This window comes from Oryx dammah, unplaced genomic scaffold (genome assembly GCF_014754425.2).
Source record: "Oryx dammah isolate SB20612 unplaced genomic scaffold, SCBI_Odam_1.1 HiC_scaffold_1, whole genome shotgun sequence".
Classification (NCBI taxonomy): domain Eukaryota; kingdom Metazoa; phylum Chordata; class Mammalia; order Artiodactyla; family Bovidae; genus Oryx; species Oryx dammah.
In genome coordinates, this window is record NW_024070185.1 from 73,829,134 (window position 1) to 73,846,043 (window position 16,910).

Here is a 16,910-nt window from a genome sequence, read left to right on the forward strand (position 1 = left end):
AGTGAAAAAGTTGGCTTAAAGCTCAACATTCAGAAAATGAAGATCATGGTATCTGGTCCCATCACTTCATGGGAAATAGATGGGGAAACAGTAGAAACAGTGTCAGACTATTTTTGGGGGCTCCAAAATCACCGCAGATGGTGACTTCAGCCAGGAAATTAAAAGATGCTTACTCCTTGGAAGAAAAGTTATGACCAACCTAGATAGTATATTCAAAAGCAGAGAATTACTTTGCCGACTAAGGTCCGCCTAGTCAAGGCTATGGTTTTTCCAGTGGTCATGTATGGATGTGACAGTTGGACTGTGAAGAAGGCTGAGTGCCAAAGAATTGATGCTTTTGAACTGTGGTGTTAGAGAAGACTCTTGAGGGTCCCTTGGGTGGTAAGGAGATCCAACCAGTCCATTCTGAAGGAGATCAACCCTGGGATTTCTTTGGAAGGAATGATGCTGAAGCTGAAGCTCCAGTACTTTGGACACCTCATGAGAAGAGTTGACTCATTGGAAGGGACTCTGATGCTGGGAGAGATTGGGGGCGGGAGGAGAAGGGGACGACCCAGGATGATATGGCTGGATGGCATCACTGACTTGATGGACGTGAGTCTGAGTGAACTCCGGGAGATGGTGATGGACAGGGAGGCCTGGCGAGCTGCGATTCATGGGGTCGCAAAGAGTCGGACACGACTGAGCGACTGAACTGAACTTACAATGGAGAAACCTGACACACTAGGTCAGCCAGGTGATTGAGGTCAATATCAGCATATCAACACAGCATTGTTGATATTATGTGCTCTTGATATGATGTGATGAAAATATTTTTCTCCTGGGATCTCTTCCCCTGTGGGCATGCTCAGTTGCTCAGTCATGTCAGACTCTTTGCCATCCCACAGACTGTAGCCAGCCAGGCTCCTCTGTCTACCGAATTTTCCAGGCAAGAATACCGGGGTAGGCTGCCATTTCCTCCTCCAGGTGATTTTCCTGACCCGGGGATTGAACCAGCATCTGGTTCACATGCAGATTAGGATTCTTTACCACTGAGCCACCTGGGAAGCCCAAACTTCAGTTTAATCATGAGAAAAACATCACAAATTCTAGCTGAGGGATATTCTAAAGTATACTTGACCAGTACTGTTCAAAACTTCCAAAGTCACCAAAAACAAGGAAAGTCTGAGAAGTTTTCATAGTTAAGAGGAGCCTTAATAAAATATGAAAACTAAATATAGTATCCAGGATGGGATCCTGGAAGAGAATAGGGACATTAGGTAAAATCTAAGGAAATGTGAGTAACTAAGATTTTAGTTAATAATATATCAACATTGGTTCATTAATTGTAATAAATGTACTACACTAATGTAAGATGTTAATAAGGGGAAATTGGATGCCAAGTATATGGAAATTACTTGTACTATTTTCTCTGCTTTTTTTTTAAGTCTATTAAAAAATGGAGGGGGTGGTATCCAGAATATAACTATGCCTTAAAATTTTTTTTTCTTATTATTTTTTTAATTTAAACTTTATTTTTTTACTTTACAATACTGTATTGGTTTTGCCATATATTGACATGAATCCACCACAGGTGTACATGAGTTCCCAACCCTGAATCCCCCTCCCATTTTTTCTTAAAGTTCCTATTTATGGAGTGTTTACCATATGCTGGTCATTGTGCTAAACTCTGTACATGGATGATTTAATTTTTATAATTGTTTATATGTTAGGCATAATTAACCTCTTTTACAGAAGCTGATGAAAAAGGAAGTGGTAATATAATATAAATGGTGGAGCTAGGATTGGAACCAGGGATGTTTCTGATCCCAGAATTCTAAATGTGTGGAACTCACAGTATTCTGCCTTTTCTAGAAAATGTTCAGTTTTCATAGGACAGGCCTTCCAAAGAGAAACAGGGCCTAAATTATGGGATTGCAGATCATTTCCACATCTCATTTCACTCATGATTATTTTAAAAGAACCCCAGTTCTAAGATCTGCAGGGGGTCAAAGTTCAACCAAGTACCTCATTTTACAAATGGGTAAATGGAGGATAGCCACAGCATTTGTCCCAAATCACACACAGAAAAGGGCCAAGAACCCAGGTTCAGTCTGTATGATTATTTTTCTTTTTATTTCCCACAACTTCCTCTTTGTAGTTAAGGGAAGTAGAAACTGACCTATCTGCTTTCCCCATTTCTCGGATGGGAAACTGCACTTCAACCCCCTAAGTTGGTAACACGCTGCTCTCCAAGGACACAATGGCATGAGGACTGGACCTGCAGAAATGTCAGGACGCTTGTTCCCAACGACAAAACCCGCACTGTCAGCACATCCTTGTCAAGCATCTACTGAGTGCTGGGACGACAGACCGTGTGTTATGGCGGGGTGGGGAGGGGATGTTAGGCCTGCAGAGGATCAGGGCTCTTAGGACAACTGCGGGAGGCCTGAGGATACAGTAGGGGGAGGAGGGCGATGACAGCTCTAGGACAGAGATCCCTTCCCGGGCGCGCCTTTGGAAACGTAACGTCAAGCCGCACAACCGTCATTTTGGGGACAAGGGCACCCCTAGGGGCCACCCTCAAACCCCGGCCCACCATCACCCCCTCCACTGCCGCTTGGCCCTTTAAGGGCGGGGGACGCGCGCCGGCGTCACAAAGCGCCGCCACCTGGCGGGGCGTTGGAGAGGAGGCGGGGAAGTGGGAGGAGTAGGAGGAGGAGGAGGAGGGAGAGGAGGGAGGGAGGGGCAGAGGAGGTGGAGAGGGAGGAGAGAGAGGGGGGAGGAGAGGGTGGGGGGAGGGGAGGAGAGGGAGGGGGGAGAGGGGGGAGGGGGGAGGGGGAGGGAGGGGCGCGCGCACGCGCGTCGCGTCGGGCCGCTCGCCCCCTAGAGCCGCTCTCCGCTAAGAGCCGCCCTCCCTCCCGACGCGCGCCCCTCCTCCCTCCCGACGCGCGCCCCTCCTCCCTCCCGACGCGCGCCCCTCCTCCCTCCCTCCTTCTCGGCTTCGTCGCTCCCGCGGCGCGAGGCGCTCTCGCTCTTCTCCTCCTCCTCCTCCGCCGTCGCCCCTCCCCCCGCGCCGCCGCCGACGCCGCCGCCGCCGCCGCCGCGAGACCCCCGCGTGTCGCGCTTCCCCCGCCCTTCGGCCCCGCGCGCCCTTCGGCCCCGGCGGCCCCCGAGGAGAACAAGAGAGCGAGCGAGCGCGGCGCTCCCGGGCCATCCCGGCCCGGTCTCCTCACGGTCGCCGGCCTTTCGCCGCCTTCCTCCTCTTCCACCTCTTCTCCCCCCCCCACCACACCGCCAACCAAGTTGAGGCCCCCTCCGGGGGGGGGGAGGCCCGAGACCCGGAGCGAATTTCTTTAACTCTCTCCACCCCTCCCCCCACCCCGGCCCGAGTGTGAGAAGGGCCCGGCCCGGCCCGCGTCGTGTGTGAGGAGGAACCGGGCCGGCCCACGGGCCGTGTGGGGCCTGGTCCGGGCCGCCGGGTGTGTGAAGACAGGGGCCGGGAGCGGCCCGGCAGAGGGCGAGCGGAGGGGAGGGGCCTGGTCCGGCCCCGCTGGTGCGTGAGGACTGGGGCCCCGGCCCGGCGCCGCCGCCGCCGCGATGGCCCAGCAGCAGATGACCAGTTCGCAGAAGGCCCTGATGCTCGAGCTGAAATCCCTGCAGGAGGAACCGGTGGAGGGCTTCCGGATCACCCTGGTGGATGAATCCGACCTCTACAACTGGGAGGTTGCCATCTTCGGACCCCCTAACACGCTCTACGAAGGCGGCTACTTCAAGGTACCCGCACCCCCGCTCAGGCTTCCCCGGGCGGAGGCCGCGGTTTTCGGCTGTTTTCCCGGCCGAGTGGGAGCGCGGGGGAGCGGAGGGGGCTCCTCACCTCGGCAGCCCCCTCCCCCCATCCGTGGAGGCAGGAAGGCCTCGCTTGCTCACCCCGTGCCTTTTCTTTGTCATGGGGGCGGGGGCGGGAGGCCAGCCTGCGCCGGGAAATAGGAAAGCTTCTGTGGCTAGGGTAGTGGCTACCAGAGGAGGAGGGGGGAGGTCTTTGTTTTGTTTCCCCCGCCGAGGGTGTACGGAAAGAAAGGTGGTCTGTCCCCCACGGCCTCCCATCAGAACCATCTCTGCGCCGGCTGGAACTACCCCAGAGGGCAGAGTGACCTGCACTTAAGGGATTGGACCTTTTTTTTGGGGGGGTGGGGGAGGTAGGAGGGTGGGGGAGGGTATCGGCCTGTCATTCCAGAGGCTGCCTACTGACCTGACATTTTGGGGATTTGAGGGCTTCTTGCATATAGTGGTGGTTCCAACTTCGCATTCCAGTGGGTGGTAATGGAGACTAGGACCCTAGGGGTGGTAAACAAGGGCGCCTGCGTTTTCTTGCCATCAGCCACTTGAGGGAACTCGAATTTAGCCCTCTTTCTGTCCTCATTTCTATTTACTTCAGTGCTGTTTCAAAATGCCCTTTGTCCTCACCCTGCCACCAACTTTACTGCACTCACCCCCGCCTTCCCCGGCCTCCCGTGTAGAAATATGCACTGAGGGCGGAACATGTTATATAGGGAGATTGATAATTTCCCACTTCAGGGAGACAAAATTGAAACCTTTTGCTTAGATGGCTAACTCTAGCAAACGGGGAGGGGGGGTGGTCTCACAGGTGAAGAGTAACATCTGCGGTGGGATGGTTTCACAAAGTAGGACCGCTCCTTAGCGACCGTAGTTATACTTTCTATTGTTTTCCAGGATGTTAGAACAGTGGTTTTTATCATTCCTGAATCCAGTAGTTTTTTCAGTTCCCAAATAGATAGTTGGAAATATTGAGGGTCTTTTGTTTTTGTTTTTATTTAACCATTTTTTTAAGGGGAAAATCACAGATTGAAGGTCGAAGTTTTAAATGATGGGGGACAGAGAGGAAATGAGTGCTTAAGAATTCTTTTAAGTTAATTTTTTTTTTAATTTCCAAAATTAAGTAAAATAGGTCTGTGAGTCAGTCTTAGTTTGTTTTGAAGGGAGGGGCTATCTTGGCATAAGTTTTAAATGAGTATCTTAGTCATGTAGTTACGTGTATTTTTAAGGACTGCCCAATTAGTTTAGTTTCTACTCTTCTAAAGGTAGAAGCCTCAGTTTCAGGCTTGAGATTGGGTCTATTTTGTAGAAAATGTGAAGAATTGATTGTGGAATGTTAACTATTCATGTCTGTGATAGTCACTTAATACCTGGTTAAAAGCATGCGTTTAGTATTTAGAATATTGTATATACCAACCATACACTGTACTCTTCAGAGGAAAATACTTGCAAAATCTACTGGCTAACTTTAGTGAAATGAAGTTTAATTTCTAAAAAGTATCATTATTTGGGACAATCACTTGTCAGGATAAATGGTTACTAGCTAGAATTATCTTACTCCTACGCAATGCATTAAAAACAAACAACAACAAACAAAGGAAATAATGGGTTTAAAATGGTAATAGTTTTGCTTAGGTAATTGAGAATGGAGTGTGGTGAACCCTCTCAGTTTGGCATAGGTAATATGGAAGGAGGATTCCTTGAAGCATGCACTGATTTAAATTAACTGCTTTTTAAATTCAGTCTTATTTAAAAAGAATCTTGTTTTGTTGTATATTTAGATATATATTTTTTTACTTTTGTGACATGTAAAAAATGTATGAAAATTCTTAAACAGGATTAGTGTTTCAGTGTTATGTGAGAATTTTGTTCTTGTCTGCATTTTTTTTTTTCTTTTTTAAATGGCTTTTTATTCCAAAGTCCTTCATTGGAAAAGGCAAATTTATGGTCGTGAGCAGTTAACACTGGTGACAGGTTTAAAACCATTGTTTTTTATTTCACTGCTTTTGTGAAACAAGGCTTTTAGTGTGTCTACTACAGCTGCAGTTAAAAGTTGGCACAGATCTTTCTCTGCTACTATTCTCCCTGATCAAATGGTGGTTCTTGAACATTTAATGTAATTTATTTTGAAGTGAAACTATTTTCTTTATGGTGTGTTGTAGTTTCCAAAGGCAGTGGGCTGCCAGTCATTTTAAATTTTTCATAATTTAACTCCTTTACCTTTTACATATTAATTGATAGACTTCTAACTGATCTTATTCACCATGAAATAGTTGACCCTAGTCTGTTTTAACTGTGGCATCTGTTGTTGTAGAGACTTGTGAGACCTGTATTTCAAAATTTGTTTTTTCAACTTGTTTTTCAAATATCTTGAATCCGTATGATTCTTCGCTTGGGTTGGGGATCGAGAGGAATATAGATGTATGGTGGGCAAAAGTAGTTTCTTGTGTCTGACTTTCTACATGTTATAAACTCTTCTTTGGCCTCATTATCTTTTTGTCCAGTTTCTTTAATTTAAAATTTTTTTATTTTTATTTTATTTTTTTGGCTGCCCTTCGTGGCATGTAGGATCTTAGTTCTCCCACCAGGGATCAAACCCTGGTAACCCTGCTTTGGAATCCAGGAGCTTTAACCGCTGGACCTCCAGGGGAGTCCTCTGTCCAATTTCTTGATCTCATTGATTCACAGAGTGAATTTCTTTGCTGCTTCAAATTTTTTCTCTGGGGTCAGTCATTGTAGAACACAAAGTAGGAGATGACTTAGAATACCCAGAACACTTCTGATTTTAATGTTGCTAATATGGAGCGAGTTGGAATTCTGTTATGTTACTGGAAGAGGAACTTGTTGATCACCTGAGCAGTAGTAATGACTTTTAACAAGTTTACCCCTATTCTTTTAGAAACAACTATATTTTCAAATAACTCCTGATAATGATCATAACTTAGTGTGGCTGCTTTTGTATAGAACCTCCTTGTACCTCCTGCATTATTTATATAAATACAAGATAGCAATGAGTCTGGAGATCAGAAAGAGTGATTCTTTCATGATAGGCATAACATTTAACTGTTACAGAATGCTTAAAGTATTGCAGGTTTTGTAGTTTTGATTTTATTCAGTAATGTATGGGAATGAAATACAAGTGTGTTCTATTTTTGGATAACTCCCAACAGATAAAATTTAGGAAGTATTTGTTATATTTTCAGTTTTCCTTAATAGGATATTCTTTATCAAACACTTCATTTTATATTAAAGAAACCCTTCAATAGTAATTGTTTCAGATAAAGGGCATACATTATTTTCATTTGTTCTGGAATCTATTCTTCACGTGCCACCCCTCCCTGCCCCATAAAAACTATTTTATGACTCTGAAATTTTTAATATATAGTTGAAACAATTTTTCTAAGTAGCTCTGTCTTTTTGGCATAGGGATCCTTTTGAGAACTTTATAAATTTTCTTCAGAAGACAATGAGAACACACAAACTAGCTTGTATGTAGGAGGGTTAACTGAATCCTTGTTTTAAGGGATTTGGATCGTCAGCTTTAAAAACAAAGTTAAACTCCTTTGACGTTGTAAAAAAAAATACTGCTTTATAAAAAAAAATTATGATAAGTCTTTCAGTCAGTTAAAATTTTCTTAGTTTAAAATTTTTTCTCGGTCAGTTTAAGAACACCTCTTAGGACTTTTAGCTGTACCCTTTTCTGGAAGCTGAACTTGTCTTGGTGTGCTGGGTGAACTAAAGGAACATTTTAAGTGGAAACATGGTTAATGTCCATTGATTTGGGACACTGAATGTAATTTTAGTACCCAGCCTGCATCCCTGGCAAATGCAGCATTCCAGTATTTCATAGATTATACTTTTACCGTATTAAGTTGATTCTAAGATGCATATTTTTCTAGTTTCACATCTCAAATTTGGAATGAGTCCAGGAATTCTTAGAATTGCCATCAGCTAGGTGGCACTTGTGGCCTAGCTGTGAGAGACCCTTGCATTGAAATAATCTGATAAAAATTTTTTAAATGCCAGCACCAGTGTCTTAAATTTGATCAATAAGAATTATTTCTTTTTGAATGATTTGTTTCCTTAGTACTTTTTTGCTGCATGTTGATTCCTGTTTTTCAGAGATTTGTGTTAGTAAACAATAATTACTGAACACACACCAAAGTCAGAGCACTATAGGAAATGTTACTACTTTTCAGATAGTAAGGAAGAGTATTAGGACATTGATAACCTTAGAACTTTGATGAATAATCTTCATAAAAGTCTGCAGAAATGTGAGGGGTAGGTGTTACTGACATAATTGTAATGGAAATTAAAATCAAAGTTTTAAGGCCAGTTAGTGCATTGGCCAACATAACCACAGTCTGTCGTGATTAAATATTCTGCTCCATTTTTAAAAGTGTTAGTGGTCCTAGACTAAGTAAGGTTCCAGAAGAATCTGTCTGTTGGAGACAGGTGAAATTAAAGAGATTATCTAAGAAATTGGCCCACCTCTGCTAATATAGTTTGGGAAAACAAAGAGTTATAAATTCAGGATTTAAGACAACAGAACTCCTATCTTGCTGAAAGGTCATATTTAAACTTTTTAATTCTTTCATGTTCCTGAAATTCTTTTGGACATTTCATCATATACAGCTACATATATATCTGAATAAGACTAAGCTGAACCTCTTTGAAAGTGTTTTGTCAGCACAGAATTAATTCATTTCAACTTCGTTCAGTGAGAAATTATTATTGAGTTTATGCTTAAGTATCTTTAAATGAACTGATTCTGAAAATTATGGGATGATAAATACTTAACTGAAGAGAAAATTTTAGTTTGGATTGCTAAGGTTTGATTTTACATAAATTTTCCTCCATATAAGAATTAGAATATTCAGGGGGAAAAAAAAAGAATTGGAATATTCAGATTTGGGGATATGTATTTAACATAGAAAGTGAATATCCACTTTAAGCACCTTTAGTTGATTTGTTTTAATAACAAATTAAATATGTTTTTGTTATAACGCAGTAAATTACTGTTGTAAACTTGTTGGCAGGGTAATTTAAAACATGCAAAACTCTGAATGTCATGTCTAATTGCAGATACACGCTACTATCCTTATTACAGTAATGTAGATGTTAGTAGCTAACGTTTATTGAGTACTTACTATGTGCCATGTACTTTATATAGAATATTTCATACAATTCTCCTGTGAGGTGTGTTGCTATTACTCTCATGTATATATAGAGAAACAATCACAGAACTTATTTAACTTGCCCAGGGTCCTCAGCTAGGAAGTTGTAATATCAAGATGGATTATCAGACTGCTTGGTTCTAAAGCCTGTGTATTCTCTTGGTGAGATCTTTTATCATTTTGGATGATGTTTGAAGGTACAGAAATGGAGCTTTAAGAAAATAAAATTTATGAACGGGACTTCCCTAGTGGTCCAGTGGTTAAGACGCTACTTTCTCTGCAGGAGGTTGCGGATTTGATCCCAGGTGTGGGGCTTCCCTGGTGGTGCAGAGGTTAAAGCATCTGCCTACAATGTGGGAGACCTGGGTTCAATCCCTGGGTCAGGAAGATCCCCTGGAGAAGGAAATGGCAACCCACTCCAGTATTCTTGCCTGGAGAATCCCATGGACGGAGGAGCTTGGTGGGCTACAGTCCACGGGTCGCAAAGAGTTGGACAGGACTGAGCAACTTCACTTTGAGGATCTAAGATCCCACATGCTACATGGTGTATTCAAAAAACTAAATAAATAAATGAAATTTTGGGAACATTTGAAAAGGAACTTTTTATTTTAAATTGTACAAGGGTAATTTGCTCCTTCAACTTTCAGGGAGATTATTACGACTTCTGCTTATAAATCTTAAATTGACTGAAGAATTGGATTTTGATGTTGTTCTTGGACCACTTGGATTAGAGAGTGACAAGTCATATTACAGAAGAATTTTTTTTTTTTTAAGCAAATTGACTCCTTTGATAGCAACTTTTTCATTATGGGAAGAGTGGGATGGTGCTAGAGCTAGAGTTCGGAAATATAAATCTAAAAAGCTACTTTTGGGATTAGAGATGATAGTAAACATCTTTGAAGTCATACTGGATCATAGAGGAAGTTAAATTTCTTAATACAGTGTTGCTTTATGCTTTTAAAATAATGTCAATACTTTTCCAATTATATTTAAACGTCATAAGAAACTTGAGCAGTGTAAAGTTGAGAATTTGTTGTTTTTTCAGTTGAGTTTTACCTGGTATTCCTTATCTCTATTACAGCATCTTTTTTAAAAAAATTATAGATATATGTAATAATTTGAATGAAGATTACACTGAGTGAAAAAGTCAATCTCAAAGGTTACATGGTCCCACTTGTTTAACATTCTTAAAATGTCAAAAGTATAAAGATTAAAACAAACCAGTGAGTGTGGAGGGGTGGGGGTGGTGAGGGAGGAGGGATTAGAGATGTTTGGGTTATGGGAACGAGGTGGATGTGACTGTGAAGGAGGAGCATGAGATCTTTGTGGATGGAATAGTTCTAAATTGTGTTGGTTCTTACACAGATCTACACAGGCCATAAAATGATGCAGAACTACACTTATATATTGTACCAGTGTCAAATTCCTAGTTCTAATATGGGACTATAATTATGTAAGATGCAGCCTCTTGGGGGAAATTGAGTGAAAAATAGATTTCTGCGTACTATCTTTTAAAATATATGTTGTGAATCTGTATTCCAAAATAAGATGTTAAAAAATTAATCATCAGAGGAAGCCATATATTCATGCATTTTATAGCATCTTGAGATCACTGCCATAGTTTCAGTTTTTGTGTATTTGGATTTTCAGATTTCACAAAGAAAGTGAAGGTGAAGTCCCTCAGTCCTGTCTGACTCTTTGAGACCCTATGGACTGTAGCCAACCAGTCTCCTCCGTCCAGGGGATCCTCCAGGCCAGGATACTGGAGTGGGTTGCCGTTTCCTTCTCCAGAGGATCTTCTTGATCGCGGGGATTGAACCTGGGTCTCCTGCATTGTAGGCAGACGCTTTACCGTCTAAGTCACCAGGGAAGTCAGATTTCACAGTTATTTAATTATCTGCTTTGCTGTATTTGCTGCATGGCAGCTTAATTTGAGGGGTAAATCCCTTGAAATAATTTGGATTATGTGACCCACTTAGTAGCATACATAGTAATTCAGATTGTAAACATTGAATGTTTATTATCTCATTGAAAATAACCATTTATAAGATAATATTGGCAAAGTCACAAAAATTGGACAATATTTAGTGATTCTTTTTAGAAGAGTGATTTAAAGCTTAGAATACAGATTTTTAAGTTTACTGGAAGGCATACTTCATATATATGTGGCGAAACAAAAAGTTTCATTATTCAAAAAAATATCCTTCATATGATTTGAAACTTTTGAAATTGTTGGTAGAGGCACAGGTAAAATATCTGTAATACTTCATATTCATATTTGATTTTTTAAAAATTTATTTTATTTTTGACTATACTGGCTCTTCATAGCTATGTGGGCTTTTCTCTAGTTGTGGTGCACAAACTTCTCACCGTGGTGGTGTCTCTTGTTGAGCACATGCTCTAGGGCGCTCAGTCTTCAGGATTTGTGGTACATAGGCCCAGTAGTTGTGGATTCCAGACCCTAGAGCATAACACTCAACAGTTGTGGTACACGGGCTTAGTTGCCCTTTGGCATACAGGATCTTCCTGGATTGTCTATCGACCGACCCCATGTGCTGCATTTGAGCAACGAGGAAAGCCGCACATTTGTTTTTGGCTAAAATATAGTATTACTCAGATTATTTTCCTCCTTTACCAAGTTGAATCTGAATCACCTTTGGATATTAAAAACAAGATCCACAAGAAGCAAAGGTTTGCCGCTAATAAGGACATTAAGAAGTTGTACAATAGATTCTGAGGGCAGTTCTCAAAAAAGAGTTTTGAACAGTGGCAGTCTAGGACTATTGGAGTGGATATATAGCCAACCTTCTGAGGTGTTTGCTTTGAAGGCGACAAAGCTCATTTGAGTTCTGTGGTAGTTGAGTTTAAAACAAACAAAAAACCTTATTACCTAAGGCTCATCTTGGTCTTGTCACATAACTGCTCTTTCTCCCATTGGCTAAATAGGGAAAGGAACAATATAAGCTAATCCTTGTGGAAAACTTCAACTTCCCTAAAATTAAAAGAAGGGAAAAAACACCAACAAGGTCCTACTGGATAATATAGGGAACTATTGAATGTATTGTAATAAGCCATAATGGAAAAGAATATGAAAAAGAATATATATGCATATAACTGAGTCACTTTGCTGTACAGCAGAAATTAATACAACATTGTAAATCAACTGTACTTCAATAAAACTTAAAGGGAAAAAATATACAGTAACTGTCCTCAGGATTTTTACCCTGAGTTCTTTCACTTTGTTAATCATGTTTCAACATTTACTCTAAGAATGAAGGAAAAATAGCTAGACAAAAAAAAGAGACGTCTTAAACTGAAGATATGGAAATTCTGTAGAATTTAGATTGTATCTAAGAAATCTTATGTTAAAAGGGTTTTAAGGGGAGTGCACTTCCTGAGTTTGGATTTGATGAGTTACTATGTTTTTTATATAACCATTAAAAAAATTTTTTTTTAGTGATAAATTGTTGAGTAAGTAATGTACAGAGAGTTTCTTTAAATAAAAATGATGTAAAACTGAAAGTGTAAGTGGTAAAACTGAAAAAGTTACTTGAGGTCATGTATTATACTAAGAAGATATTTTTAGCTTAAAAATTTTTTTTCTATTGTGTCCAAACCTAGTAGTGTGAGAGTCTAAATAAATCATTAGATTATGGGCTTCTTAAGAAATGACTAGATCTTACTCCAGTCTTTAACATTCCCTAGCATCGGGCACAGGAGTTGAAAGAGTAATACTCGATCTCTTGGCAAGGCCACATCTTTGAAGAATGACAGTTGTCCCCCTGCCCAGTTCTCTGGGCAGTTTCAAGAAATAACTGCTACCTGAGTTTCTTCATAGATCTTGGGTGATTAATCCCTTGTCTTGAATATAGTGTTAAGACTAGTGGCTCAGTATTTGGACTGCTTAGTTCCTCTAGTTGTGCTTTCCCCTTTTGGAGAACTTTGATTTTATTTGGATTTTTCCATCAATGACATTTTTCTGTAGTTGCTGGGTTGCCTCAGTTAAATCTAATTTTCTTAGTGACTGAAGGTTAGCTAAAAATTAATTAAGATTGAAATCTTAGTTATAGTAATATAGGAAATTAGGATCTTTGTAAAGGGCTCCTCTTATAATATAAGTATTAGAAAACTTATTTAAGAGAGGTTAAGAATTTTGGAGCGGTAATAATGAGAGGCATTGGGAAAACTGGCTAGAAATAGCAACTTTGACTTTTGTAGTCCCATGAAGATAAAGATGGCTTAACTTCATTTGGAAATCTACTGAATAAAGCAAAATAATTAAATCCAGTTGTTTTAGCTTTTTTAAAGAATATCTGAAGACATAAGATCTTTTATTATTTTTTTGAATCATTAAAAATTTTTATTTATTATTATTTTTTTGTATTTGGCTGTGCTGGGTCTTTGTTGCTTTGCATGGGCTTTCTGTAATAGCAGTATGATTGGGGACTACTCTTCATTGTGGTGCTTGGGCTTCTCATTGTGGAGCACAGGCTCTAGGCACTTGGGCTTCATTAGCTGCAGCACACGGGCTCGGTAGTGGTGGCGCATGGGTTTAGTTGCCCCATGGCATGTGGAATATTCCCAGACCAGGGATTGAACCCATGTCCCCTGTATTGGCAGGCAGATAGATTCTCCACCAGGGAAGAATCTAGTCGCCACCAGGGAAGTTCGATAAGATCTTTTAAAAGCAGACTAGCAGTGCATTTTAGAAGTGCAGAATTTTTTATACAGTGGAAGATTTTAAAATATTGATTGTAAATGTTATGAATATTTTAAATGTTCTTGATACATTAAAGGAATCAGAATAATTAGAAAAGTACATTTTCATAGCTGTTCTTTGAAAATAACGCCGCGTGTGTACAATATGTTAAAGAATAATTTTGATGACTTTTAGCCAAGTTCTTTCTCCTATATCTATATCTGTATAGTTCAGTTCAGTCACTCAGTTGTGTCTGACTCTTTGTGACCCCATGAACTGCAGCATGCCAGGCTTCCCTGTCTCTTACCAACTCCTGGAGCTTGCTCAAACTCATGTCCATCAAGTCAGTGATGCCATCCAACCATGTCATCCTCTGTCGTCCTCTTCTCCTCCTGCCTTCAATATATAGTCTAAATATAAAATTAACACATCTTGATCATTCTGTTTAAATAAACACTTTAAAATAATTAATTTTAACAAGTTGGAGTAGGGAGGGAGCTTTTGTTGTTCAGTTGCCAAGTTGTGTCTGACTCTTTGCAACCTTGTGAGCTGCAGCACGCCAGGCCTCCTGTCCCTCACGATCTCCTGGAGTTTGCCCAAATTCAGGTTAAATTTCTGTGTTGTGTCAGTTGTAACAAACAAGCTCTCCTTGGTTATTGTTCTAGCTACCAAATATGTCCTAAAGATTTTTATGTCTGTATTTTCTAATTAGCCTCTCTTGAGTTTTTGCCTGGCTATTAACACATTTCCACCAGTATGTCCTTTTACACTAAACACTAAGCTGAACTCTACCTTTTTCCTTAATCCTTTTCTATGTTCACTTTCCTGCATGTTGGACATTGTCTACCTAGTTGCACAAGCCTACATGCTAGAAATCAGTTCAGATGGTCTCTGCTTCCTCTTTTTGCATATTCAGTTATTTTTAGTATCTCATGTCTCAGGTTTTAGCCTCTAATCTTTATTTCTGCTCCCACCATATGAGTTCCCATTGAGTTGTCACTCCCCTGCACTATGACAGTAGCCTCTTTACTCTGTTTTGTGCCCCTTCAATCTATAATGCCACCAGAGTAACCTGTCTAATGCTCTAATCTGACCTGTCCCCACCAAGGGTGGCGGGGGGGGAAGCAGTCCGTCTTCCATAAAATTAAATAAAAATTCCTTGTATGGCATATAAGATTCTTCATGATTTGGTTGTTCCTTACTTTTCTGTGTTTTCTGTTCTTGCCCCATAGGTGGTCTTTGACAGTGCCATTTCTTAAGCTGTTACCTGTCTTTTTCATTTCTTCTCATGCCATCTTTAGTCCTTGAACTCTAATTTATATCTTTAAGACCCAATTCACTGTGAATGACCTCTTGGGTTCTCTCCTGTTAATTCCTACTCTTTCCAATTAGATTATTTTAAAGTAAATTCCAGACATGTCCTTTCACCCCTAAATACTGGAGTCCCTAAAAGATAGGGAATCTTTTTAAAAAAATAATTATATTGTTCTTATACTTATTGAATAAATAATAATTCCTTAATATTATCTGATATCCAGTGTTCATATTCTCTCAGTTGTGTCATAGATACACTTGTAAGTTCATTTGAATCAAGATCCCCTGTTGCTTTTGGTGATGTGCCTCTTAAGACTGTAATTGATTTCTCTTCTTCCTTTAAAAAAAAAAACTTTATTGAGATATAACATATGCAATACAATTTACCCATTTAAATGTACAAAACCATTACCACAATTTTAGAACATTTTCACTCCAGAATGAAACCCCATACCCATCAGCAGTCACTTCCCATTTCTCCCACACTCTAGGCAACTTGTCTACTTTCTGGGACTATAAACTTGCCTTGTCTGTAAATGTGTAGATTTGTATTTCATATAAATGTAATCATTTAATATATGGCCTTTCACTTACCATGTTTTCAAAGTTCATATATGTTGTGGCATGTATCAGTACTTCATTCCTTTTCATTATTAAATAATCTTCCATTGTATGGACCTTTTATTTATCCATTCATCAGTTGATGATCATTTGGGTTGTTTTCCACTATTTGGCTATTATAAATAATGCTGATATGAACATTTGTGTACAAGTTTCGCTGTGGACATATGTTTTCATTTCTCTTGAGTATTTACCTAGGAATAGAATTACTAGGTCATCTGATAACTCTGTGTGTAACTATTTGAGGAACTGCTAGACTGTTTTCCAAAATACATTCCCAGTAGTAGAAAGAGGGTTCTAGTTTCTCTATATCTGCACAAACACTTGTTCTCTCTCCAAAAATTATTTGTTGGCAGTTGAATATATTTAACTGCTGAACTCCTGTCTTCAGTTTTAAGACTTTGAAACTGGACTGATGATTATATTTTATTCCAAACTAAAGATACTTTTATAGTACTAAAGGAAAGGAAAGTTACTATGTTTCTAACTGGAGGTCACCATACATTTGTTATAAAGTAATTATGGTAAGCTCTGGCCCCAAGTCTAGTTGTTGTTTAGTTGCTAAGTCCTGTTGGACTCTTTGTGACCACATGGACTGCAGCAGGCCAGGCTTCCCTGTCCTTCATTATCTCCTGGAGTTGTTCAAACTCATGTCTGTAGATTCATGATACCATCCAACCAACTCATCCTCTGTTGCCCGCTTCTCCTGCTCTCAGTCTTTCTTAGTATCAGAGTCTTTTCCAATGAGTCAGCTCTTCGCATTAGGTGGCCAAAGTATTGGAGCTTCAGCTTGAGCATTGGTCCTTCCAATGAATATTCAGGATTGATTTCCTTTAGGATTGACTGATTGGATCTCCTTGCTGTCCAAGGGACTTTCAAGAGTCTTCTCCAGCACCAAATCTAGTTAGCTACCTAATTTTTCCACATTATTTCTTAACCTAGTTTAATTCATAAACCACCTCATGTAGGACCTTGTCATATCTCAGCTTCAACATGGAGCCACTTAAATTTAGTACAGTAGGTTTGCTGGGAAAATACTAAGTTCATGATGGATTAATCTATCATGTAGGTATTATATAGGAATATATATTTCCTAACATTAAAAGATGTAATGTGTTCGAGTTAGTCGTTCAGTTGTGTCTGACTGTTTGTGACCTCATGGACTGTAGTGCACCAGGTCCCTCTGTCCATGGGATTTTCCGGGTAAGGATACTAGACTGGGTTGCCATTGCCTTCTCCAGGGGATCTTCCCAACCCAGGAATCGAACCAGGGTCTCCTGCAT

General features: G+C 40.3%; 1 protein-coding gene across 1 annotated transcript in view; it reads left to right on the forward strand.

Annotated features, from left to right (window-relative positions):
- The first annotated feature begins 3,098 nt into the window (after positions 1-3,098).
- LOC120866303 (ubiquitin-conjugating enzyme E2 R2) overlaps positions 3,099-16,910 on the forward strand; it is a 101,492-nt gene continuing 87,680 nt past the window's right edge. Inside the window, exon 1 of the mRNA XM_040243945.1 lies at positions 3,099-3,756. Within this exon, the coding sequence (XP_040099879.1) occupies positions 3,580-3,756 (177 nt within the window). The 5' untranslated portion in view covers positions 3,099-3,579. The remainder of the gene's footprint in view (positions 3,757-16,910) is intronic.